Raw genomic sequence first — 27,813 nt, 5'->3', positions numbered from 1 at the left:
GACGGAGGACGAAGTGCAGAAGACCGAATTTAACCCATCGGGCCTACCCTCCTAACCTGCAGATGTTATGGATAGGCCTATTGTGAACAATCCTGACTGGCTTATTACAACTTTCATCAATGCAGCAATTGAGCTATTGGATCTCTCTATGACTCTTGACGAACTCAGGAAACGGACAGAAACCAGAGCCTCAAACTGTGACGCCGCATAAACTTTGCTTAACCATAAACTCAAACTCTTTTCTAATATCATTTTTTTTCTTTCCTCTTTTTTGGCGCTAACTCTAGATTTTAACCTTAAAGTTCATTCCTAAAACTAGCTCATTTGAAAAGGTGGTGCTTTACCTGGATTAACCTTAAATCAACATTAGTACTACTTTAGTTATTGTAAATTTGTTTTCGGGTTCGGTTAGCCGATTGATATTATCCCGAATCACTTGAGTGCTAGATACTTCTCCCATTGGGCGACATCCTCGGGCGTTTTGTTCCGTTAATTCACCTCTTTGCCCTAACATACTACTTGTGAGTGAAAAATATAAGTAAACTTCAATTAAATTTTCGCGGAGAATGTCAAAAAAGATTTCCTTTGTTACCAACCTTTTAACCTTTAAGTTGCTTCTTCGTATTTGTAATTAGTCAAACACCTGCTGAAAGCGGAACAATTTTTGGCATATCTGAAGTTGGAGTCACTAAACGTTTTTACTGCAACTAATCTTGTTATCAAAACCCATCTTAATTCAACCTTTTTAAACCCTCTAATTTACCTAGCGTAGTCTTATTAACCCCCGATTTTTAATCTAGTCTTAGACAAAAGTCCACTATCCGGTAGTACAGATCCTCAACATATCAAGTCTTAAACCTCGTTACCTATCATATTTCATTTTTTCAATAGGCAGGGAAATTTATTACTCGAGGTCTACACGAAAAAGATTGTCATTTTATCAGAAATGAAGTTGTCATGATACCATGATATGGTCTATAGCATATGCTGAAAATAATTTTTGAAAAATAATTTTGAATGTACAAATTAAACTTTTTCTGCACTTTTTGCATCAAACTTTCCCAAAAATGTTGTGCGAAAAATGGCTTAGAAGTTTACTTTTACAGTCAATAAAATAAGATTTCCAGAAGACAATACAATCATAATTTGAGTACTTTAAACAAACAGCTTTTGAGTATACCATATAACAGATTTCGAGTAGACCAGAAAATAAGATGTCGAGTAGAATTTAATATAAGATTTAGCTACTCGAAAACCGATTGTATGGTGCTTCTCAAATTCTTAAGCTACTCGAACTTAAAAAAACTTGTATCTTCCACCACCAACTTTAAAATTACCCCAGAGTTTGTAACCGTAAACCTACAACCCATATTTCCAATATTTTCGCTAATTCTGGGAGAATTCAATGCAACAGTGCAGAAGAAGGTTTTCAATTGTACAAGTTTTTGTTCAAAACTATAGGATTTACTATATATTTACATGAAGAAGCAGAAAAGATCATATGGAAAACATAAACGCAACATAACTTTCGTTCATTTTCCAACAACAGCTGGGTATTACAACAAAAATTGTTTTAGTAACAAAATTTACACTTTTAAATGATTTTTTATCAAAATACAAATGGCCGCATTCGAGTGAGTTGAAAGTGAGCCTAGTTTAAGTGGTGGTCGGGTTTTCGGATGATTTGCAAGACGCTGTCTTTATGATGGGTGTCAGCTGTTTTAACATAAGCAAAGTCATTTATGCCTTTCTTCAGAAGAGTCTTGATCATTTCAGTGCAGATAGTATCGATGACTACATCTTCAACGACGTAATAGCCCCCTGGCTTTATCCATTCATAGGCCACCGAAATCAAGTTGTTCTGGCCTTCCACACTGTGAAGCGAATCGTCAACTAGAATGTCCAGCTTGCTCCCTATTTTCACTATCATCTCGTCGAGAGTTTTGTTTTTAAGGATGTCGACATAAAAACTCTTGATTCGTTCCTCTTCAAAAAGAACGTCTGGGTCAATATCGGCCGCATAGATCTGGGATTTGGGGAAATAATCCCTCCAAGCACGTTGTGAAGCACCGATGGTGAACTTTGACGACATGGTGAAGGTAAACTGGAGACTCTGTGATCCAATCCCGATTTCAAGCACTTCCATTTCCTCGTGTCGTATATCTCGAAATATGAAGTCATAAACGTCCGCATATTTATGTAGTTCACATTTGTCCGATCCGTTAAACAACCGACAAAGTTTTCCATCATTGGGCCTCCCTTGCCGAGTGTACTCGTTCATTTTTGCACAGAATCCTGGGTGTCCAATACAAAAAAGCTCCTCTTTTTGCAAATCGGAACATTGTACATGGTTCAAATATTCTGCCGTGTTGTGATCTCCTTGCCACAGTGTTTTTGTCCTGAAACGATGGCAAAACTTTCATCGACATTTTTTTGCCAATTTTCATTAATAGAAAATCAATCTTTAAAAAAAAATCAGCCCGGTTTGCCCTCAATATACCGACAATGGAACTCATACAATTCCGTGATTTAAAAAAAAGTATAGTCAGTTTACAGTCTGTAAATTTCCATAAGAAAAGGATTTGTATGACTACCATTTTTGTTACCCGGATGTATAGTTGAAGCCAAATTGTTTTTGCAATAATTTTGTCTTTGGAGTCTTCATCGGGTACAAAAAATAAAGTCACTCAACAATAATTGGATGCTTTTTGCTTCTGTTTTTTTGTGAGTTCAAATGCGGTAGATTTGGTTCACAGGCGTCAAAAACAATCAAAACTTTTTCTCAACCGACTCACTTTCGTTAAAGAAAATGATCTTGCCAAACGCAATACTTTCTGCGCCAGATTTTGTTTTAGTAACTGAAATACACTTTATATCAGAATTAGTACCGAAAATGTTACCCAATTTTTGCTTGATTACTTGGGAATGTTTGAGGGCTGGCTAGTATTAGTTGTTGAGGCTAAAGTCGGGCGGTGGGTTGGGGGGGGGGGAGCATGGGAGACCTCATGTATTAAGATACTCTACAGATTTTCGGTCTCCCATGCTATGTATTAACATTGGGTATAGAGTCTACGATGTATTAAGATAGGGAGTAAAAATGGAAAGGTTTCATGGTTTGTGTGATGGTAAGAGAATGGTAAGAAAAACGATTTTTTTTGGATTGTGTGTGGAAATGTTTTGTTTTTTCGCAGAAAACTCGGCGCGCTTTATCTAATTGTTGAATATTATTAGTTGTTTACTTGTAGATTGTGGAATTAAGGTATTAAGTATTTTGGTACATTGTAAGCCAACAATGTTTAGAGTTTCAAAAGATGGGATTTATTACCAAAAAAATAGAAAAAAATTTCGAAGAAACTTCAAAAAACGATAAATTTGGGTGTATTTCAACCTATTTTTTATTTTATTAGATAATCTTACTTTTTGAAACAGTGCTCTATCTACCTGAAACTATGCTCAAACCTACTGCAACTTCGAAAAAATTGAAGTTCTCGGAAAGACCTGCAAAAAAATCAAAATTTTTGGAAAAAACTGCAAAAATTTTAGTTTTGGGGAAAGAATTGCAGAAAAATCGGGTATTGGTTAAAATTTTTGTCGTCATCTAAAGGTTAAAATACATACGTGTAAAGTTTAAAATTAGTTTCAAGTTGTATTTTAATTGGAATCATGTTGAGACGATGATACAAAACATTGAATAAAATTCGGGATTTTTCCACAGTTTTCTCTCAAAATACTGAAATATGATCAAATTTACCCTAATTTGAGCTCAGAAGCAGGTTATATATAGTTCTGAATACCAGAGCGGTAGCTCATAAAAGCTTCAAACCTACAGAAACGTCAAAAAAATCAAAATTTTTTTTGAAAAATTGCAGAAAATGCAGACTTTCATCCAATTGAAAAAATACTTTTGTGCAAACTTTGAAACTAAGATTAATTCTTTTTTTAATTGGCATCATATAGTGAAAATCATACAAAATTGTGAAAAAAATTATGGATTTTTCCCCAATGTTTTCTCAAAATATCGAAATAGTATGAAGTCTACCCTAGTTTGAGCTAAAACGCGGTTTAAATAAAGCTCTGAAAAATAAAAGGAAAAGCTCAAATTAGCTGAATCAAAATTGAAACTTCCGATTTCTCGCCAAAATAGTAGAATAAGTTGTAGTTTTTGAGAAAATAAAGCATAAATTAATTAAATCTATCCAAAAGTTTCCATTTTTTTTTATTTTTGTAATTAACTGGTTGTTGGTCAAGTTCAGGGAGAATTTATTTAAGAAATTCAAATCAAATGATCAATTGGAGCAATATTCTTGAAATTTCTAGATCAAACTACATGATTCAACTTTTCCTCAGTTTTTTTTCAATGATTTACTCAACTCTGTACAAAAATTACAACTTCTGAGAAACGTTTCACCTTAATAATAATAAATTTCAGATCCATGATGAAAAATTAACAGTTAACTGCTAAAATTGACTAAAAATGAGGTAAATTTTTATTAAAAAGTATTTTAGATATTGGATGTAATTCAACAAAATCTTCGTCGTAACTGATGATTATCTCTCTATTGCTTCTACAACATAATTTTCAGACTTTTTCCGTAGAAATGTTCCATCTTTTAAAAATGTTCTTACTTTCTGCTTAATGCGTTGTTTTTGCCACAGAACTCACTTTGCAAGAAAATTTAGTCAAAAGTGGTGAAAAAAGGAGGACAAGAGTATCAATTGAACGAACAATTTGCTGACAGAGATGAAACTAGAACTGATTACGTCTAACTATTAATAGAATATTTGTACATGTTTTTCTTTTGTTTCCCTTGTTCAAATGCTACAAAAACCATTTATGCAAAAATACAATTTTTGGTATCATTAATTATCAATTTTATTGCAAAATAGTTATGAATTCGCTTTTTACTTACGATTTTTTTGGAAGTTTTCTCAAAAATGTCTAAGTGAGAGAAAATCGGTGCTAGTTAAAGCATTCAAAAGCACATGTAAAAATTGAGAATGTAAAAATGTATTTTTTTTATGTTTTATTTCATATAATTAATATCTGGTTTTGCTAAAGTATCAGTTTGCTTAGAAAATTTCAGCATGCGCTATTTTATTTTCTCTAAAATCTTTCTGCGTCAATTTTTTGTTTTTATTCAAAATAAGGAAATGTAGATTTTGAAAGCAAATTTTTTGTTTATGCTTCAAGTAAGGTCTCCAATAAATGTCGGAATTGGATTTAATTTACAAAAATTATCCTCAAAAAATCTAAAATTTCATAAAAATTTACTATATGAAAAGAAAAGTTCCAATAAATTACATATAAATTTGAATCTTTGAGACTTTTTGGTGGGAAATTTTCTCAAAATAAAATTTATAAGCTACCTTTAGTAAAATGATTTCATAACTCCTAATGAACCAAACTGAGTTTCTGTTTCAAAATAGAATTTTTTCAGTTTCTGCTTCATCTACTATGTTCCAATTTAATCCAAATTGAACAAAACTTCACCTGAGAAATGAATTTTAGATAGAAAAATGTATCATTTCAACGAACGTTCAACTCGAAGCAAAGTTAATAACACAAATCCTTTGCTGAAAATCTTCAAATTGTTTTCTCGATCTGATAACTGTATGATGCTGTTTCAAATCTGATTTTTATATTGATGTAAAAGTTTGGTCGAGAAAGATGTATATTATTATCTTGAATTTTTCATTCATTAGCAAAACTATGCTTTTGTCTTTTCTCGATCAGTTATCAATTCTTTTTTTTAAAAACGCCAAAAAAACAAAAAAAACAATAGAAAACTATAGTTCTTAATAACTCAACCTTTTTTATCTGCTTAAAAATAGTATACTCTATGAACACTTTTTTAAGCACTAAACAAGGAAAATTTTAAGAACGTAATTAGGCAAAGTTGAACTCGATTGTAGCTAGTTTTATCATCAGTCAGAACTTTTGAATAAAAACATAACGACAGGTCAAAAACAGTGATGAAAAAAATGTATTATTCTAGCTCGATTATTTCAATATTATGACAATTGTATAGACTTTTCAGATTCAGTAAAAATTTTTAATCATAGTATTTTCTATGTCTATAAAGAGAAGATAATAATTTTGTCTTCTCTTGGAGTGTGTTTGGAGACTGCTGAGCATCTTTCCCGTATTTAACAAAAAGTTGACAAGCAGAATGCTTTTTCTTGAAATGACTGGTGAGTTCCCCGCTGCTATATGTCTAAAAGTTACAGTTCGAACACTTCAAAACACCACAGGTTAAACATCGTCTTGATGCGTGTGAGCGAGTGTATTTCTGCCACATTCAAGAATTGCAATTCTTTCGTTTCTATTCAGTGACGGTATCTCAATAAGTAAAGATTGAGGTTGAGAATAAATGGGAGATTTAGAATGTCCCATAATTTTTAGTAAAAACAGACATCAGTAAACAAAAAAGTTTGGTGTATTTCAGCCCATTTATTATTTTATTAGATAACCTTATTTTTTGAAACAGTGTTTTTTCTACCTGAAACTATACTCAAACTTACTGCAACTTCGAAAAATTTCAAGTTTTTGGAAAAAACGGCAAAAAAGTTAAAATTTTTGGAGAAAACTGCAAAAATTTTAGTTTTTTGGAAGGAATTGTAAAAATCTCGGGTATTGGTTAAAGTTTTTATCGTCATCTAAAGGTAAAAAACACATACGTGTAGAGTTTAAAAACAGCTTCATGTTGTATTTTAATTGGAATCATGTTGAAGCGATGATACAAAATTTTGAATAAAAATCTGGATTTTTCCACTGTTTTCTCTCAAAATAGTGAAATATGATCAAATTTACCCTAATTTGAGTTCAGAAGCAGGTTATATATTTTCTGAATACCTGAGCGGTAGCTCATAAAGGCTTCAAAACTTCCGAAACTTCGAAAAAAAATCAAATTTTTGGAAAAAAATGCAAAATCTCAAGATTTTGGCTAATTTTTTTTACTCTCACCTAGTTGAAAAAATACTTTTGTGCAGGTTTTAAAACTAAGCTCAATTTGTATTTTATTTGGAAAAAGTAAAGTATAAACTAATTAAATCTATCCAAAATTTACCATTTTTAAACTTTTGTTTCTGTAATTAACTGGTTGTTTGTCCAGTTCAGGGAGAATTTACCTATGAATCTCAAATCCAATGAACAATAAGAGCAATATTCTTTGAAATTTCCAGATCAAACTACATGATTCAACTCTTCCTCAGTTTTTTCTCAAGGATTTACACAATTTCGTACAAAAATTACAACGTCTGAGAGAAGTTTCACGTTAATAATTAAAAATTTTCCAGAACCAAGATGAAAAAGTTAACTGCTAAAATTGACTGAAACTACTGTAAGTCTTTCTTAAAGTACATTAGATATTGGATGTAATTCAGCAAAATCTTCTTCATAACTGATGATTATCTCTCTATTGCTCCTCAACAAAATTTTCAGATTTTTCCGTTGAAATGTTCTGTGTTTTGAAAATGTTATTAGTTTCTGCCTAATACGTTGTTTTTGCCATAGAACTCATTTTGCAAGAAAATTCAGTCAGAAAGGGTGAAAATAGGAGGAAAAGAGTACGAACGATTTGCTGACAGAGATGAAACTAGAACTGATTACGTCTAAAAATTTCTAGGTTATTTGTACATATTTTCCTTTAGTTTCCCTTGTTCAATTGCTACAAAAAACCATTAAGCATAAGTACAACTTTTGGGATCATTAGATATCACTTTTCTTGCAAAATAGTTATTAGATCACTTTTCATTCTTGATTTTTGTCGGAATTTTTCTCAAAAATGTCTGAGTGAGAAAAAATTGGTGCTAGTTAGAGCATTCAAAAGCACATGTAAAATATGAAAAATTAAAGGTATATTTTAACGTTAAGATTTTTTAAAAAATTAAGGGCAGCTCTGTTGGCTATGATATGAAAACCTTCGGATGTAGAAACACGCAAGAGAATCTAGCTCCTAACTTCTGCATCATCAAAAATTTTCTAAAAGAACGCTTCTTAAGGAAACCTATTTAGAAAAAGAAATCAAAGAGCAAACTGTAACAATTGAACATTTTTGCGAAACTTATTAAGCAAAAAGCTCTATAGTTCTACCTAATTTTCTAATTGAAAAAAAATGAAGCTAATCAGAACAAAATCTATACTGTGTGTCTAACTGAAATTTTTTTTCATGTTAAATTTCATATAATTAACATCCGGTATTGCTATAGTATTAGTGTGCTTGGAAACTTTCAGCATGCCTATGTTATTTTCTCCAAAATCTTTCTGCGTCAATTTTTTGTTTTTATTCAAAATAAGGAAATGCAGATCTTGAAAGCAAATTTTTCTTTTATGCTACAAGTAAAATCATCCAAAAGATTTCGGAATTGTGTTTAATTCACAAAACGTATCCTCAAAACATCTGAATTTTTATATAAAATTATTAAATGTTAACAAAAGTTCCAATAAATTACATATAAATATGAATTTTTGAGACTTTTTGGTTGGAATTTTTCTCAAGATATAATTTATAAGCCACGATTTAGTAAAATTATTTCAAAGCTCCTAATGAATCAAACTGAGTTCTATTTCAAATAAGAATTTTTTCAGTTTCTGCTTCATCTATTATATTCCAACTTAATCCAAATTGAACAAAATTTCACAAATTGAATTTTAGATGGAAAAATGTATCATTTCAACGAACGTTCAATGATGCGAAGCAAAGTTAATACCACAAATCCTTTGCTAAAAATCTTCAAAATATTTCCTCAACTTGATAACTGTATAATGCTGTTTCATTTCTGAATTTTATGTTGAAGTAAAAATTTGATTGAGAAAGATGTGAATTATTATCTTGAAATTTTTATTGGTAAGCAAAAAAGTTAATTTTTTATCTTTTCTAGGTCAGTTATCAAATGTTTTTCTGAAATCTTAAAAAAAAAACAGTGCGAAACCATAATTCTTAAAAAATCAACCCCCAATATCTGCTTGAAAACGCTCTACCCTATGAAAAATTTTACAAGCACTAAGCAACAAAAAACTTTAAAAAAGTAACTAGGTAAAACCTTTCAATTAGTCAATTTTTTAACTAAATATCTAGTTTTTTACAGTTCTTAAACTCTTAAACACTCATTAGCGTATGTTTTTTACTTTTCGACAAGTTTATTACATCAAAATCTCCGCAAGCTTGCAACCAATGGAGCTTTTAATGTAGATTGAAGATTTTTGGATCAATTTCTATTGAAAGCTCACGACAATTGGAACTCGATTGTTGCTGGTTTTGTCATCAATCAGAATTTTTGAAAAATAAAATGACAGATCAAGAATTGTGATAAAAAAAACTGTATTTTTCCTTCTAGTTTTTTCAAATTTATGACAATTACTTAGACTTTTCACTTTCAGTGAAAATTATTATTCATAGTAATTTCTATGTTTATGAAAAAAGATATTGTTTTTACTTTCTCTTGGAGTGTGTTTTGAGACTGCTGATCTTTTTTTCCATATTTAACAAAAATTTTGACAAGAAGAACTCTTCTTCCTGATATGAATAGTGAATTCCTTGCTGCTATATGTATAAAAGTTACGGTTCGAACACTTCAAAACACCACAGCTTATACGATGTCTTGATGCGTTAAAGCTAGTGTATTCTCTGCCACAATCAAGACATGCATCTCTTCCGTTTCTAATCAGTCACATAGTTTTTGAATGTCAAATAATTTTTGATAAGAAGAGTTGAATAGCCTCAAAAAGGAATTCAATTAAATTAAAACAGTTATATAAAATTTTAAACTAATTGTTTTTAACGTTAAGGAAAATCAGAATGTTTATTATCCCATTTGGCCATGCTGAACTAAAAATCATCAAATCTAACAATAGAATTTTCAAAAGTTTTGATATCAACCAATCCGAATCGAGCATCACTTTTAAAGAAACTTTTACCTTTTTCGTTATAAACCAATCAGAATCGAGCATTATTTTTTAGGACAATTTAACTTTTTTGATATCAACCAATCAGAATCAAGTTTATACTCAAAATTGAATTTTCAACAGATTTGATATCAACAAATCAGATGTAAAAAATATCCACAGATTTTAAAATTTTTTTTAGATCAGAACAAAGCTAGGTTCATGAAACTTCCCAATTGACATTTTTTTTGAATTTTTTCAATACAACTAACATATACCTTTGACAACAAAGTGAGATAAATGAGATTTCTAGTCTGTTTTAATTTAGTCTTTCGATACTCAAATCAACTTTTGAAAATTCGATCAAAACTTTTTGATTGGTTCTACTTCTTACCAGTCATTAAAAAATTTACAAAATAAACATTTTTATTGTTTTCTTTTTAGTATTTTGTGATATAAACAACTAGAAATCTATTAATTTTGGATTATCAATTATAAGTTATTCTGATAAATCTTATAAGTTATTCTGTTTTTGGATTTGTATCAGATTCAAAATGGTAATCAAAACGATGTTCCTTATCTTCAATTGTTGTTTCATAGGCTCTTCCGTTGTTTCTTACTGATCGACCACTCAACCTGAATTAACACTTCTAAAACGCTTGTAGTAGTTAAAACTTAAAATCTGATGAATGTCCATTTCAATCATCGAAAACGCTTTCGATTGAAAATAACAAAGAAACTTGAAAAAAAAACTCGAAATGTATTAATTTTAAACTTCATTTTGTAAAAACAATCAACAGAAAAAGTTTTTCTCCTCTTTTGAGTCTAATTTGATTTTAGAAAATTTATGTAGCCAATCAACACCTCAAATTGTGGCAAAAAAAAACTAAAAACAACCAATGGAACACAGAAATTTGAGAAAACATTGATAAGGTTTTCAAGTAAAGATACATTCTTGTTTGTATTTTGGTCAAATACGACAAATTTTTTTTAATTTAGATAAAAACAGAAATTAAATTAATTGTTCTGTATTTTTTATACAAATACTGGGAAAATAACTGATAATTGGCTAATGTTTTAATTGCTCTGTATTTTTTATACAAATACTGGGAAAATAACTGATAATTGGCTAATGTCTTAATTAAATTTTGGTTAAAATATATGTTTTTCCTGACTTTTCCTCAGATATCCTAGCTCTAAAGGTACACTTCAGTGAGACGAAAAAGTTTTACGAAAACGAGTTTTAACGAGTTTTATGAAAAATTCATAGTAACCCAAGATTAATGTGTCTCTACCCACAATTTTTGTTGTTCTTTCGAGAATTTTGAGTTCTTTTTGGTTTTAATCGGAGCATCTTTTAGCCAAACTTTGAAGAGATTAGATGATTATTTTTACATATATTAAGAAATTGACTGTCATTTCATTTTGTACAAAGACAGATTTTAATAAATTGTCTTCAAATGTCAGCCTCTCGGATCAGCTTTTTCAAATACTTTATATCATTGATAGTTGAATAGTTGTTATAGGAAACTTGTCACAAGTTTTTTCAGCAACTAAATTTGTAATTTTTAACACGCGTGCAAAAATTAATTCAGAGTTTCTTCGCAAGATGCAATTTTGATTATGTTTTTCCAACGAGTTTGCAAATATTTAATTAGGTTTTTTTTACCAGATGCAAGAGTGTGCAAAAGAAGGAGTGTGCAAAAATTTTATGAAATATTTGTGTAAGATGGCAGTTTTATCGTGGTTTTTTAGGGAAAAAAAAGCAAAAATTGAACTTAATTTTTCTTATGCATATGCGAAAACGCAAAAATTTATTGTAAAAAAAATTGTCAATTTATTGCTGAAATTATATCCTTTTTGATGACTTTGAGGGATATTCCCTTTCACACTACATTGTTTTTCTGCTACTTTTGATCAACATACATACAGAAAATGGATTTTTCAATTATCAAATTTAGAACAAAGAAATCCAAAAATGTAAATTTTCAACAGTCCAAAAAATCTTGTTGCAATTTTCATTAAAATGCGAGAAAAAATAATAAAAATTTTCTTAAAGAGCGATTTTTTCTGATTTTTTAGACATGTGCGCTAAAAACGGTGTAAAATTTTTCGCATGGTGCTAAAATTATGGATAAGTTTTTAACGCGTTTGCAAAAATTGTATTGATTTTTTTACCTTATGTGCAAAAAAGTTGTGAAATTTTTTACATGATGTTGAAATTGATTTAATCATCTTTCATCTTTGCAACTAAATTTTCATCTTTGCAACTAAATTTCGTAAAAGTATTTACCAACTACCAACTGCAAAACTAGTTGGATTTTTAATCCGTTGCATTTTTTAGCGAACTTTTCAAGACTTCTTACCTTATCTCTTTTGTGCTATCTCTCAAAAATAAAATTACTAGATGCAAAAAAAAAAAATTAAAAAACACAAGAGAACAACCAAGTTGTTTACAAATCTTTGAGCTGTCGAGCAGCTGAGTTCTCAAAATTTTGCAAAATCTCACTGCAGCGTAAAGCTGGTCTTGCCTCCATCGCCGTTGCTTGACTTGGTGGTTCGCTGACTGGAGTCCTTGGCTCAGAGAACCCCTCATCCTCTTTTATGGTAATTGGGTTCTCCACTGATCCTTATTCTTCTCTAGGAAAGAGGAAATCGTCGACTGGTTGACCCACATATCTAGGGGTGTCGTGGTAGTTCAATCCCACATGCTCAGACACTTCTTCCATCATTTGCATTGTTCCAAGTTGGTTCTCCGTGATGGGTAATTGTGTCATCTGATGTTCACTAAAAACTCTTCGCATCACTTCCACTTTGTGACAGACTTGGATTGCGATGTCCATTTTTGCCAGAAAAACTCCAGAGACAGTTTCTCGCCCTATGGAGTTGTACTAGATCAGGCGAAAATTCAACATAAGGTTTCTGTTTTGGACTGAGAATATCATTTTGAGCGAAAAGTTGAGTGAAAGACACAGAGTAAAAAGAACGATTCTTTTACAGTTGAGACGGAGGTCGTTGACGTTAGTTAGGTTGAAATTAAATTGAATAGGGCTGAAAGAGGAGGTAGTTGACGGTAGTTTGCTTGAAAAAAAATTGATTTATGGTTAAGAGAGGGGGCACCTTCAACTCGAATGTGTGGGTTTAACCAAAAAGAAAAGATTTTCCATATTTGGTCTCTTGTTGTCTCCAATCAAATTTCAACTTCCTTTTATGAAGTTTTTTTATAAAAGTCGTGTCCAATCACAAACAGGTTCCTTTATCTTAGATTTTCGTATCCATTAAAGAACAATTTCACCTTCGAAGAACTTAAATTTTCCAAATAAGTAAAAATATACACAAACAAGATTCGCAAAACTGAATGAACAAAAGTTGTTTGCTGTAAAAACATGAAAAATTGCCGCTATAGGTAACAAAACGAAGCAAACGAAGCAAGTCCTTTGATTTTGATGTAGAGGTGATAGCTGGCAATTGATGAATTTTTCACAGTAAATCTCTGGAAATCTTATTCCAAAGCTTATCATGCAAGATTTTGAACTTTGAAAATCTTTAAAGAAATGAAGAATGAAAGAACTTTACTGGGGAGTTTTTACAAATTTGAGAATTCGTTAGGGAATAAAAAGAGTCTGTTGTTTTTTATCGTACTCTTTTTTGGTTAACTTCAATTTTTCCAAAATAACTAAAGTTTCTTTTCTAGTCACTTGTAACTCAGCAGTAAGTTTAAAGCTTTGATACTCAATACTGGGTTCAAAAGTAAACTCTTTGATTGGGTAGGTTTCTCTAAATAAACCTTTGTTAGTCGCAGAATTTTACTTTGGACAACGAAAACGTCCAAAAAATTGTGGAAAAATTAAGAATCTACATACAGTTCATAAATAAGGAAATCACATGGAATATTTTTTTTTCTTGTAGAGTAACTCAAAGAAATTCAAATGTTTCTTTTGTTTAACATTTTTTTAAATTATGATTGTTCCCATCCAAAGTTAAGTCCAGAAACTGCTGAATTCTGATAAGTTGATGTCAGAAAAAATAATAATTTTTTAAAATAATGCTCGATTCTGATTGGTTGATATCAAAGCTTTTGAAAACTCCATGGTTAGGTTGGATGCTTTTTGTTTCAGCTAGGCCAAATGGAACGATATATATTCTGAGTTTCTTTAACGTTAAAAACAATTGGTTAAGAGTTTTACCTAACTGTTTTAACCTAATTTTTGTTCGTTTTTTGAGGATTTCTTACTAAAAATTATGGGACAATCTAAATCTCTCATTTATTCTCAAACTCTTTCCTTACTTATTGAGATACCGTCACTGAATAGAAACGAAAGAATTGCATGTCTTGAATAAGGCAGAGAATACACTCGCTTACACGCGTCAAGACCTTGTATAAACTGTGGTGTTTTGAAGTGTTCGAACTGTATTTTTTATACATATAGCAGTGAGGAGCTCACCAGTCATATCAAGAAGAAGCATTCTTTTTGTAATTTTTTTTGTTAAATATGAAAAAGATGCTCAGCAGTCTCAAAACACACTCCAAGAGAAGGTGAAATTAATATCTTTTTTATAAACACAGAAATTACTATGAAATTTTTTTTTACTGAATCTGAAAAAAGTATACAATTGTCATAAAATTGAAAAAATCGAGTAAGAGTAATACAGTTTTTTCATCACTATTCTTGATCTGTCATTTATTTTTTTTATTCAAAGATTCTGACTGATGATAAAACTAACTACAATCGAGTTCAAATTTGCCTATTTACCTTCTTAAAGTTTTCCTTGTTTAGTGCTTAAAAAAGTGTTCATAGAATATAGTATTTTTAAGCAGATAATAAGGGTTGAGCTATTCAAAAATTATAGTTTTATTTTGTTTTTTTGGCGATGTTGTAAAAAAAATTGGTAACTGATCGAGAAAAGACAAAATATATGTTTTTGCTAACGAATGAAAATTTCAAGATACTAATTTACATCTTTCTCGACCAAACTTTAACTTCAATATAAAAATTCAGAGTTGAAATAGCATCATACAGTTATCAGGTTGACAGAATAATTTGAAGATTTGCAGCAAAGTATTTGTGGTATTATTTTGCTTCCAGTTATTGAACGTTTGTTGAAATGATACACTCTTCCATGTAAAATTCAATTTTCAGGTGAAATTTTGTTCAATTTGGATTAGGTTGGAACATAGTAGATGAAACAGAAATTGAAAATTTCTAACTTGAAACAGAAACTCAGTTTGGTTCATTAGGAGTTATGAAATAATTTTACTAAAGTGTAGCTTATAAGTTATATCATGAGATAGTATCCAACATAAAAGTCTCAAAGGTTTATATTTATATGTAATTTTTGGAAATTTATATGAAATTTCAAATGTTTTGAGGATAATTTTTGTGAATTAAACCCAATATCGACATTTTTTGGAATATTTTACTTGAAGCATTAAATGAAAATTTGCTTTCAAGATCTAAATTCCTTTTTTTGAATAAAAACACAAAATTGACGCAGAAAGATTTTAGAGAAAATAAAATAGCGCATGCTGAAAGTTTCTAAGCAAACTGATACTTTAGCAAAACCAGATATTAATTATATGAAATAAAACATTAAAAAAATACATTTTTACATTCTCAATTTTTACATGTGCTTTTGAATGCTTTAACTAGCACCGATTTTCTCTCACTTAGTCATTTTTGAGAAAACTTCCAAAAAAATCGTAAGTAAAAAGCGAATTCATAACTATTTTGCAATAAAATTGATAATTAATGATACCAAAAATTGTATTTTTGCATAAATGGTTTTTGTAGCATTTGAACAAGGGAAACAAAAGAAAAACATGTACAAATATTCTATTAATAGTTAGACGTAATCAGTTCTAGTTTCATCTCTGTCAGCAAATTGTTCGTTCAATTGATACTCTTGTCCTCCTTTTTTCACCACTTTTGACTAAATTTTCTTGCAAAGTGAGTTCTGTGGCAAAAACAACGCATTAAGCAGAAAGTAAGAACATTTTTAAAAGATGGAACATTTCTACGGAAAAAGTCTGAAAATTATGTTGTAGAAGCAATAGAGAGATAATCATCAGTTACGACGAAGATTTTGTTGAATTACATCCAATATCTAAAATACTTTTTAATAAAAATTTACCTCATTTTTAGTCAATTTTAGCAGTTAACTGTTAATTGTATACTTTTTTTCAAGTATACAAATCCTTGAAAAAAAGTATACAATTGTCATAAAATTGAAAAAATCGTATACTTTTTCTCAAGGATTTACACAATTTTTGTACGAAATTGTGTAAATCCTTGAGAAAAAACTGAGGAAGAGTTGAATCATGTAGTTTGATCTGGAAATTTCAAAGATTATTGCTCTTATTGTTCATTGGATTTGAGATTCATAGGTAAATTCTCCCTGAACTGGACAAACAACCAGTTAATTACAGAAACAAAAGTTTAAAAATGGTAAATTTTGGATAGATTTAATTAGTTTATACTTTACTTTTTCCAAATAAAATACAAATTGAGCTGAGTTTTAAAACCTGCACAAAAGTATTTTTTCAACTAGGTGAGAGTAAAAAAAAATTAGCCAAAATCTTGAGATTTTGCATTTTTTTCCAAAAATTTGATTTTTTTTCGAAGTTTCGGAAGTTTTGAAGCCTTTATGAGCTACCGCTCAGATATTCAGAAAATATATAACCTGCTTCTGAACTCAAATTAGGGTAAATTTGATCATATTTCAGTATTTTGAGAGAAAATTGTGGAGATATCCATATTTTTATTCAAAAATTTTTATCATTGTCTCAATATGATTCCAATTACAATACAATGTGGGTCTAATTTTAAATTCTACACCTAAATAATTTTACATTTAGATGGGGACAAAGTTAACCAATATCTGCGATTTCTGCAAATCCTTCCGAAAGTTAAAATTTTTGCAGTTTTTTCTGAAAAATTTTGAACTTTTTGCAGTTTTTTCCAAGATAGCCTAGCTTCAGCATAGTTTAAGGTATATAGAGCACTGTTTCAAAAAGTAGGATTGTCTAGTAAAATAATAAATAGGTTGAAATACACCAAACTTTATTGTTTTTTGATGTTTGTTTAAAAAATTTTCAGTTTTTTTGGTAAAAAATTTCAGTTTTTGAAACTCTAACCATTGACTTACCATGTACCAAAAAACATAATACTTTAATTCCACAATCTAAACGTAATTAACCAGTGATATCCAACAATTAGATAACGCGCGCCGAGTTTTCTGCGAAAAAACTATACATCTCCACACAAAATCCAGAAGAAAAAAAATTCGTTTTTCTTACCATTCTTTTACCATCACACAAACCATGAAACCTTACCATCTCTATTCCCTATCTTAATACATACATTTTAAATTAAAAAACAGACAATTACGTTTTCAATCACGCAGTTTGCCAAGGTGGGGGCTGGCAAGGACGTTTTGAAAAATGGGCAAAACTTCCAATTAGCGCACTGGGATCTAGAAGGAGATAGCTAAGTTGATCTAAAAAAAAGTAACACATAAAGCTTCCACGCTACACGGCTCAATTTTGCTGTGCAAACAGATAGATGATAAAACAGTTTTTATTGTTATTGTTAATAAATAGATCTGAAATAATCGAGGGCTATATGACCATACCATTTAAGAAATTGGGTCAACAGGAATTTCAATAAACGGGAAAACGTGATATTATTTGAAACATCCGGAAGAAACGTACGAGACGACATCAAATAAGTTTATAAAAAAAACGATCGCTCGCATACTCCGAACTCGTCTGCATACGTTCAGCACAAGTGTTCGAAGGACGATGCACGTTATTCAGTTTTGCTACTTGTAAAATGTATATTATCTCATATCAAAAAAGATAATTCAACCTGTAATTGCAAAATCAGGTACCACAAAAATCAGGTATCACCTCATCGGACTGTGTTCAGACTGTTTTCCAAACAAATTTTAGTGTTAAAAGCTATATTTGGCACTTACGTGGCAAGAAAATTTTTTATTTTTAAAAACTATTGTTGATAAAAAATAGGACAAAAATCGCAATGGTTTTTAACTTTTTTTCCATTTTTATTTGCCATTTTTTTTAAAGAGAACTATTGTCAATTATGTCTTATTGACTCACTTTTTAGGCGCGTGTATAGTTTGATCATCACACTACAAAAAACGACACTAATTGGAAGAACTTAATGATTTGAAGAACTTTTATTTGTAGTTTTTATGAATATGGTCGGAATATTCTGTGTTCTTCGCACAGCAACGGGCTATCTTTGTTCTTATTTTTGCCGTTTTTAAATCAAAATTTTTTAAAATTTAAAGATTTCGTGTTTTATTCAAAATGCGTGACGAATTGCCATTTTTAAAATTTTGAGGCATCTCTCAAATTTGATTTGAGATTCTGGACATCATCTCTGCAATCAGGGGCAGATCTAGGATTTTCTTGAGAGGGGCGGGATTTTTAAAAACAAATTGAAAATGTGGTCGATCTTTTTTCTTTTTAGGTCGACCAAACTGATTTTCTTAGCATTCACGAATCCCTAAAAATACCTCATTTTGACCAAACTTTCTCACCAAAATTTTGAAACAACATGCCAAAAAGGGCGTTTTTAGGAGTTTTTGGAACATTTTGACAAAAAAACGCGTTTTTTTCGGCGCGCAGTCCCCCCTCAAAAATTAGTGTTAATTGGCGCCTAAGGCGCTTAAGGCGCCTTTAGAAAAATTTCAGGTTACCTCACCAAAGATAGATATCTCAAAGTGGTACAAAAGACGGGCACCTTTTGGGTCGGCAGGGGGTCGTATCCCTGAGGGATTTGAAGGAAGCATCCAACGCCCCACCTAAATCCTCTACTGTCTGCAATTCTTACTTATACTGATCGAAAATTGACTTTAAAGAGTTCATTTTCTGTTTCATTCATTCGAGGGGTACCATTTTTCTTTAGGTGCTAAAATACTTGTACATTCGTCTCAGTCGAAAAGTTGGGACAACTGAAAGTGCCCGTCTCACATATTGCATCGGTTGATGTATTTTTTTATTTTTTTTTTCTGATTGTTGAGTTAATATCAACTGTCAAGTTAGATCGAACAGATCTATCAAGTTAAAGTCGAGAAATTTACCTCAAATCTACCAATTCTTGTTCGATTTAGAAACGAAAACAAGACGGCTCGTATCTAAGCAAAGCCTTGAATGTTCTGACTGCTTTTTAATGTCTATGGATTAGTGTTCGCTTTACAAAAATTGTAAATTTTCAAAAAAAAGCAAATGAAAAAAATAAAAAATGAAATCGTCAAAAAAGGCTACTTATAAATTTTTTTCCTGGAAAGAAAGTACACCCGAACACAAGCATTCCATCAATTTTTTCGAAAGTTGAAGCCAAAACTATTATATAAAAAAAAGTTTGATGAAAGTATTTTGACCATTCTCTTCAGGGGTGGATTTAGAGGGGGGCGGGGGGGGGGGGGGGGTGGACGCTTCCCCTCTCAGGGATTCGACCCCCTGCCGACCCAAAGGGTCCTCCCTTTGATACTTTTTCAGAAATCCATTTTTGGCCGACCGACCCTAAAATTTTTCTAAAGGCGCCTTAGGCGCCAATATATACTAACTTTGAGGGGGAGCGCGCGCCAAAAAACGCGACTTTTTTGTCAAAATTTTTCAAAAAGTGCCCAAAAAACGGGCAAAACAGTGCTTTGGGAGAGCAAAACAGTGCTTTGGGAGAGCTCGAAAAATCAATTTGGTTGACCTAAAAAAAAGATCGTCAAAATTTTGGAAAATTTTTTAAAAATCTGTCCCCCCCCCCACCCCCCTAGAGAAAATCTTAGATCCGCCCCTGGTTCTCTTACAGTCATCTTTTAGAAATCATTTTTTGTTGAAAATACAATTTTAATAATCTAATCCAAATGAGCTGCAGATATTTTCCGTAATGAGAGTTAGACGAACATTGAGCACTCAAAAACAGTAAAAAGCTTTTTGACGTTTCAATTCACAGAATATATATTTTTATTTAGCTAGAATAATGTAAAAATAAATTGACTGATAATTACTTTCCTTGCTTTTATAAATAAATAAATGAAAATTGTGCTAGGTTCTTTTTAAAATAAACTAAACTAAGTTTTTTGAACTACAGCATAAACAAGGGCTCCATAACATTTATTTTTTTAGTTGTCAGCTTTTTAAGGGTAGCTGATTACTTGCAAGTAGCACAAAATGTTCCGATCACTGTTAATTTTGCAAAAAAAATCTGTAGTTTTTTTGATGAAGTGTATTTTTTCGAAGGATAGTAATAGGCTTTTTTATAAATGAACCTTTAATTGTAAAAAAAAAATTGAACATACAAAAATTGCTTGTCAAGAAAGTTCAAACTCAATTTTATCCGCTCTTGTGCAGCTAAGTCTGAATTGCAAAAATTTCAAATCATGTTTTTTTCTGACACCGAGACACATTTTTTCGTTTGTTTTCAAATCAAATCATGACTTCAAAGTGTTTGAATATTATATGATACAGCACCCAATAAACTCCGAGTGTTTTGAGGTACGCGGCTGAATTTGAATGAGTTAAAACGGAGTGCTGCTCCTTTCCAGCATTGCCGGGAGAGAGAGCAGAAAAAACCTGAAATCTATCGAAACTAGCTAACCACGCAGGCATTTACGCCTATGATCCTGACTCCAAATCTTAAGTTTGAAGCATTGTGTTATTATCACAAAAAGAAGGCGAATAAAATTAATGTTTACTTTTTTCGCATATTTGAAAGTGGACTCTGCTCCCGGTGGCCAAATCCATCGTCTAAACTTGAAAGTGGATTCTGCTCACGCTGGACCAATCCCTTATCCAACCTTGAAAGTGAAAACGTAAGACGGACCACATCGGGATTCGCCTGTAGATAGACCAAGAGTTTCGAGGCAATCAGGATTGCAATCACAACCAGGACGATATAAGTGACTCGATCTGAAAAAAAAGTTTCTGAAAAAAAGACTCAGAGAATTAACTACATTTTTGTCTTTTCCGATTCTTTTAGGCTGGTTTTCGTTTGAAATTTTAGTAACCTTTTTTCCCTAACATCTGAAGTGTTTTTAAAATGTCGATAAAAATTTGACAACCTTTAAAACTAATTCATTTTTTTATTTGCTGCTTGTATACTGAGTTTGTAATCAAACTAGCTCATTTTGTGGGAACGTGTGAGGGGAGGGGGGGGGGGGGGGGGGGGGCTGGTATTCAAAGCTTATTTCTGCGAAGAATTATTTTAGCAATCCGAATTTGTGAAAATGCTATAAAGAGAAATTGTTTAAGAATATCAGTAAGTTGAGTTGTGCTAACTTTGTTGCAAACTTTTCAAACCTGTCTGATAAGACTTTATACATTTTATAATTCGCAAGAAGTCAATATAAAGGCTTTTAGAGCAACAAAAGTCCAGAAACAATTTTAGTTCTTTAAAAGATCGCAATTACCGAAGTGTTCTCAAAATGAAAATGAGAGGAAAATGTAAAAATGTGTTCTCAAAGTTGAGGAAATTGAAGCATATGAGCTCCGACATTTACGGATGGAAAAAGTATTTCTTGAAAATGATGACAAAGATCAAAGTTTTGATGAGCTACTTGCATTAAAAAGTAACTCGACGCCGAGCCGGAACAACTGTTCGCTAAATTAGATGCCACCTGCGCCAAAAGTCGGGCGGCATTTTAGTCAAGCTTAGTTTACACTCGGGTCACGGATAACTTCACTGACTCTTCTTCATCTTGAAGTCCATTTTTTTTATATATAAATAATTTGCTTTGGAATGTGTGCTTTTTAGAGAAAACAATTTAATTTCTCATTCCAGAGATTTTTTCACAGAGGCATTTTCTAGAAATAATTACAATTAATCATTGGAAGGTCTGCTGCAGTACAGTTAATGTTTGTGTGCTCCAAAAGAAATTATTTCTACGCTGAAAATATACAGCAATAATTATTTCAAAGGCCCTGGTTCTTTTTCCGTTTCCCATCCAAAATTACAGAAAATAAGATGGTCAGAAAGGATTTCTAGGGCAATCTGCTTTTAAGATGCCCGCAATGAGGTTCCATGGATAATAATCGATTATAACCAATTTTCGTGGTCAAAAAACTTTGTTTTCATAATCGATTAGTTACAGTTTAGGACCACATAATCGATTAAATCCATTATTAACCATTGTTTTTACAAAAATCGAATCGATTATAATCCATTTGAAGTCCATCCATTATAATTGATTATTAACCATGAAACCCATTGCCTAAATGCAGCAAAAGTTTGTAGACTTGTTCTTAGAATGCAGTTTTTTTTGCAAAATCGAAATCTTTTCATTAAGTTTTTTTGAATTATATTCAGAAAAAGTTAAAGGAAGGACAAAAAAAAGTCACATTGTTGAATGGGTCATTATGAAAAAAAAATGAATACGTGGTACCAAATAGGCATAAAAAGAATTAATTTGCCAACGTTTTCTAAGAGAAAGTTAGTGTTGTTGAATTAAAACGCATGTTTTTCGAGGCATATATACACTCTAAAATGTACGCGCACAAATCAGGGATAGATGCAGAAGGGTAAGGAGGGGGGGGGGGGGTGGGTGAAAGGGGTGCGACTTAGTAGTTTGTTATCCAGACCATCTAAACGGTTTATTTGGTCTCGAAGGTCATATTTGTAATGATGAAAACGGACTCTGCGGGGGCATGCTGAATTGCATTTCATAAATCTTCTGCCAGGGGCGAATCTGATTTTGGGAGCGATCCCAGAACACTACAAAAAACCCTATTTTGACAAAAAAAAATTTGCGTAGCAAGCAATTTTTTCAAAAAAAAACAGGTTAAAAAAAACGTTTTTGGACGCTTTTTGGAAAATTTTGACCAATTTTTGGAGCGCTCTCCCATTCAAAACTTGTAAGGTTTCCGGTGGACATCCATACAAGAAAAATGCCAATCATACAACTTCATATATGGAGTTTATGTACAAAAAAATGCTTATCATATTATTTTATTGGCAGTTTTTTTACGGAAGCTCACTTAAATTGGTTTAAAACTCAAACAAAACAAGTTGGTGCCAGCTTTGGTTACAAAAAAGCAGTTTGGCATTAAAAAAGTGCTTATCTTACAATTTCATAGCATGGATACAGTGCTTATCATACAGTTTCACATGGCAAAAATCTTGTTATTGTATTTTAAAAGGATGCAAAAAATGCTCATTATAAAATTTCATAACATGGAAAAAATGCTTGAAGTGCTATTTTCACACTATAATTTTTCGGTCAATGAAATAGTAGGATAAGCATTTTTTTCTATGTATAAAAATGAATGAAAAGCATTTTTTTGTCAATCCTAGTTGGCGCCGAAGAAAAATTCAGAATATTTAAGGGATGGTCAGCGAAAATGATAAAATGATATCAAAGGGTAATACTCTGGTTGGTGTGGGGTCAAATCCTGAAAGGAAGAGCGTCCGCCCCACCACAACCCCCTTTTTGACTTGTTTTTAAACATAATATCCACGAAAAATGACAATTGTAATTTTTACAGAAAATTTAGGTACAAGTGTGATAAAGGGATCCCGGTTAAAACCAAGTGTGGGAGAGAGTCCCAAATAAAAAACAATTTTCGGCAAATACGGCAAAATAATAACTCAAAATGCGCCCGTCAGTCGTTTTAACACTTTTCTCAATGGTAACTAATCTGCCTCATTCGCGAAAATTATTTGAGACTTTAATTGACATCATCGAAACATTAAATTGTTAGTTTATTGGGATCCCTCTATCACACTTACAATAAGGTCAAAAGTCGACAGCTTTTAATTCATACGGGTCAAAAGTTAGACAAACTCAAAATTTACCAATCAGAATTGGGAACAGAAAGAAAACTCAGGAAAAAACTACTAATTTTTTATTTCTTAAGTTTGCATCTTTTTCTCAACTTTGATTATTTAATGTAGTATTTGTCTACTTTTCAATATCGACGTGTCAATTTAACGACTTGTCAACTTTTTGCTACGTAACCATCACATATGTACCAAAAATCACATAAAATGACACACGTATTTTCATATAATAATCACATACAATGACAATTGTAACTTGCACATAAAAATCACTGAATTTGACAAACGTAATTTTAACATAAAAAACTTGTAAGTTGGCGAACGTAATTTTCATATAAAAATCACATAAAATGACAAATGTGTGTTTCACATAAGAATCACATAAAATGACAAATTTAAATTTCACATTAAAGTCAGATAAAATGACCAACGTAATTTTAACATAAATAGCACGTAGGATCCCTCACTCATTAAAAAAGGAAAATAATCAATTTTATTATAATTTTAATCGTACTTTTGCAAAATTATAATTAATTATAAGCGCCAATTTTAGATGTTTAAACGATTTATACGGTCATTTTATGTGACTTTTGGTGACTTTTTAATTAATTTTTTAATAAACATTTATGGTGACTTTTTAATAAATTATAATCAATTATAATTGATTATAATTTTTCCGAAATTCTCCTATAATCTCTTGTAAACTGGTATAAATTATTATAATATATTTTAATCCTTTTTCTATCAAATTTTTATTTCACAAGAAAAATCAATCATAATGGATTATAATTTAGCTATTCTGCTAAAAACAGTAAAAAATCAATTACAAGTGAGAGGGTTCACCTAAACCCTATCAAGGTTCCATTGATTTCAAGATTCCCCAAGGCATTTAAAAGACAGTTTTTTGGTCAAATTTTAAGCGCCGCAGCCAAAACTTTGAAAAAAACGGGCCAAAAAAGGCAATTTTTGGCTATTTTTGGAAAAGTTTGACCAAAAAATTGCTTTTTTTCCGGCGCGCAGCCCCCGCAAAATTATTATTCATTGGCACCGTCAAAAAACTTTAGGGCAAACTTTATGGGGACCTAAAATAGTGGGGGGCTCAAAATAGTGGGGAAGGATCCAAAAAGTCTACCCATTGCCCCCCCCCCCCCCTCCCCCAGTATTTCGAGATCCTTTTTGAGGTCCCCCTTCCTATATCCGCTGATCGCTACAAGTACAAAATTACAGTTTCTTTTAGTTCGGTAACCAACTGAAAAGCACACAAAACAAATAAAACTGAAACGAAATGAAGCGATGACAAATTTGGTGCATAAAAATGGATTATAATCCATTTTAATGGATTATAACTCAATAAAATTTGAGAAAAAAAACTTTCGTAAAATTATCGATTATAACGATTTGTGTTCGAAAAAAAGTAATATTATAATCCATTTTTAATCGATTACGATCAATTCTTTTTGAAATTTGTGGAGACTGTTTATAAAAATCCATTATAATCTATTATTTTCTCTTTTTACTGAGTGCGGGATGACAAACGTAATTTTCACATTTAAAGTCACATAAAATGACAAAACCCTGTTTTCACATAAAAATCAAATAATATGACAAACATAATTTTCATATAAAAAACCCAAAAACTGACAAAAGTTTTTTCACATAAAAATCACATAAAATGATGAGCGTAAATTTCACATGAAAATCACATCAAATGAAAAACGTAATTTTTTGTGTGTAGCTGGAAATTGTTTACTAAAAAAATCCGTGGATGGAAATTGCAGCCCCGTTTTTTATAGAGATTTTATCGATTTTACCTTATAAAAACAAAAAAAAATCTCAACACAAAAACTCATGTTTATTTGTGGAACCTTTGTTAAGAAACTGAGTCTAGATTCTAGACTCAAGACGACATTATATATCAAAAATACAATTGCTATATACGTGGTGGTCATTAAACTTGAAGAATCTCATCCTACCTGTGGCTCTGTTCATATTTATGCAGTCTGTCAATGCGTGCTGTTCTCTTGAATTATTTGTTGAGTTATTTGGACCTTAAGACAAAGAAAAGTAAAACAGTGAATGTATGTGCTTCTAAAACTATTTATTTACGCTTCGTGAGCAGTTATGAAAAGAAAAGCCACAAACAAACCTGTTCATTCGCTTGTTTTCTTGAACAAAAGTATTGAATGTCTTCTAGCTCTAGTTTTTACATGCTGCAAAAATTATACTATATTAGTTCACGAGAGCGAAAAATATTATATATATCGAACATAAATCCTTACTCTGATAGATAAAATGCGATAAGAAAGCTGGTATCTCAACTAAACAAAACCAGCTCGAGCGCAAAACAATCCGTTTCTTCTTATTTATTCGCACGATAAGTTCGAACAAAAATGAGAAACGGCAAGAGTCAAAAACATAGCATGTATATTTTGGATGGCAGATGTCGAAGAAATCTCGAAGCACTCCCCTGTTTCAATCAAATGGTGAGAGGTTCGATGCCAATCAGGATCTAACCTCATTGCTTGAAGGCGATCGGCATCACATCCTGGCTCAAGCAATAAACAAAGTATGTCGCAAGTTAGTTCTTATTAGAGTGCGTCGAAGCGCGCTTTACCTTTTGCAGGAAAAATTACAAGCACATGCAGTTGCCATTTACCACATTAAGTCTATAATGACAAAGCTGGATCTGACACAATTGCCCACCTCCCCCCACCCCTTCAAGAAAGGGGGCAATTGTTAAGTATATTAAGCAATTGTCGAATTTTCGATTAATCAGATTCAGGGGCGGATTTAGGAGATGGCGGGGGGGGGGGCTTACGCCCCCCCCCCCTCAGGGATTCGACCCCCTGCGGACCCAAAGGTTCTCCCTTTGGTACTTTTTAAGAAATCCATTTTTTGCCGACCGACCCTAAAATTTTTCTAAAGGCGCCTTTGGCGCCAATATATACTAACTTTGAGGGGGAGTGAGCGCCAAAAAAACACGATTTTTTGTCAAAAATTTTTAAAAAGTGCCCTGTTTTTGACCTGTTTTTTCAAAAATTTGCCTGCGGCGCAGAAAATTTGGCAAAAACAGGGACTTTTTAGTGCTATAGAAGAGCTCGGAAAATCAATTTGGTCGACCTAAAAAAAAAGGTCGTCAAAATTTTCGAAAAATTTTTGAAAATCCGCACACCCCCCCCCCCCCCCCCCCCACTCAAAAAACCCTGGATCCACCCCTGATCAGATTGCAGCAAAATTGGAAGTTTAAGCAACGCTTTAGTGCTAAACCCGTACCGAGAAAATTCTTTAATTCTGGTCAGAAATTCTTTTTGAAATGTTTAAATAAAGCATGGATTTTCTTTAAATACTTAATTTCTTATCCTAATTCTGGTTATTGTTCCGACTTTCGATACGAGAGTAGCGGACTATTTGTGCTCGGGGTGGGTTTTTTTTTCTTCAGACAAATTTCGACTTTTTAACTAGCCGTTTTTGACGGAATTGTTTTTTATCATTCGAAAGGTATTGTTGTCCTGAGCTCAAATTTGAAAAGATATTTCACCTGTGATCATTTTTCATAAAGTTTCATAAAGATATAAAAAGATTCATTTTTCATAAAGATATATTTCGCGCTATTAACGCATAAGCGGTGAGTTAATCCGTCTTAGAAATTGTTCCAAATTAGTTGAAAGAAGCTTATTTGCTATAATTGATTTTTTACAAGGAGCGAAGTCGATCCTTTTGTACTTTAAATGGCGTGTGGGGGGATGATTTTCATAAAATACTTCAAATTTTAGAAAAAATTTTTTTTCAATTTATTTTATTTCATTAAATTTTTAAATGTTATTAGTGCTCCATAAACCTTAAAGCTTTCTAGAAACTGTTTGTTTCTAAACCAGAAAAAAATAGATCACTTCTGCACGGAAATAACGAGAAAACTAGGCTAGATAATCTACATAGAATTTCTATCTAGAAAAACAGCTTCCGTTCGTTACGGGAATTCAACTGCTTTCAATTATAGGGGTAGCAATTCTTTAATAGATACCAAAGGGATGGCGATTGTTAACTAGATCCGTAAAAGCAAGTAGTTTATATTGAAGATACTGACAATTACTATTGAGTGAAGTTTAACTAGTGCCCTCCCCTCCCCTTCCC

The 27,813-nt window shown here is 31.7% G+C and overlaps 1 protein-coding gene across 1 annotated transcript; it reads right to left on the bottom strand.

Moving 5' to 3' along the window:
* Positions 1 to 1,554: 1,554 nt before the first annotated feature.
* On the bottom strand, positions 1,555 to 25,764 carry LOC134840392 (uncharacterized). Its single transcript, XM_063856173.1, has 3 exons — positions 25,656 to 25,764; positions 20,603 to 20,816; positions 1,555 to 2,399 (listed from the first exon to the last, which is right to left on the bottom strand). The coding sequence occupies exons 1-3, from the start codon at positions 25,669 to 25,671 to the stop codon at positions 1,652 to 1,654; spliced, it is 978 nt and encodes a 325-aa protein (XP_063712243.1). The 5' UTR covers positions 25,672 to 25,764; the 3' UTR covers positions 1,555 to 1,651.
* Positions 25,765 to 27,813: the final 2,049 nt, after the last annotated feature.

The sequence above is a fragment of the Symsagittifera roscoffensis genome, chromosome 2, assembly GCF_963678635.1.
Source record: "Symsagittifera roscoffensis chromosome 2, txSymRosc1.1, whole genome shotgun sequence".
Lineage (NCBI taxonomy): Eukaryota > Metazoa > Xenacoelomorpha > Acoela > Convolutidae > Symsagittifera > Symsagittifera roscoffensis.
The sequence above is the reverse complement of the archived record's forward strand: the minus strand, read 5'-3'. Positions and strand labels throughout refer to the sequence as shown.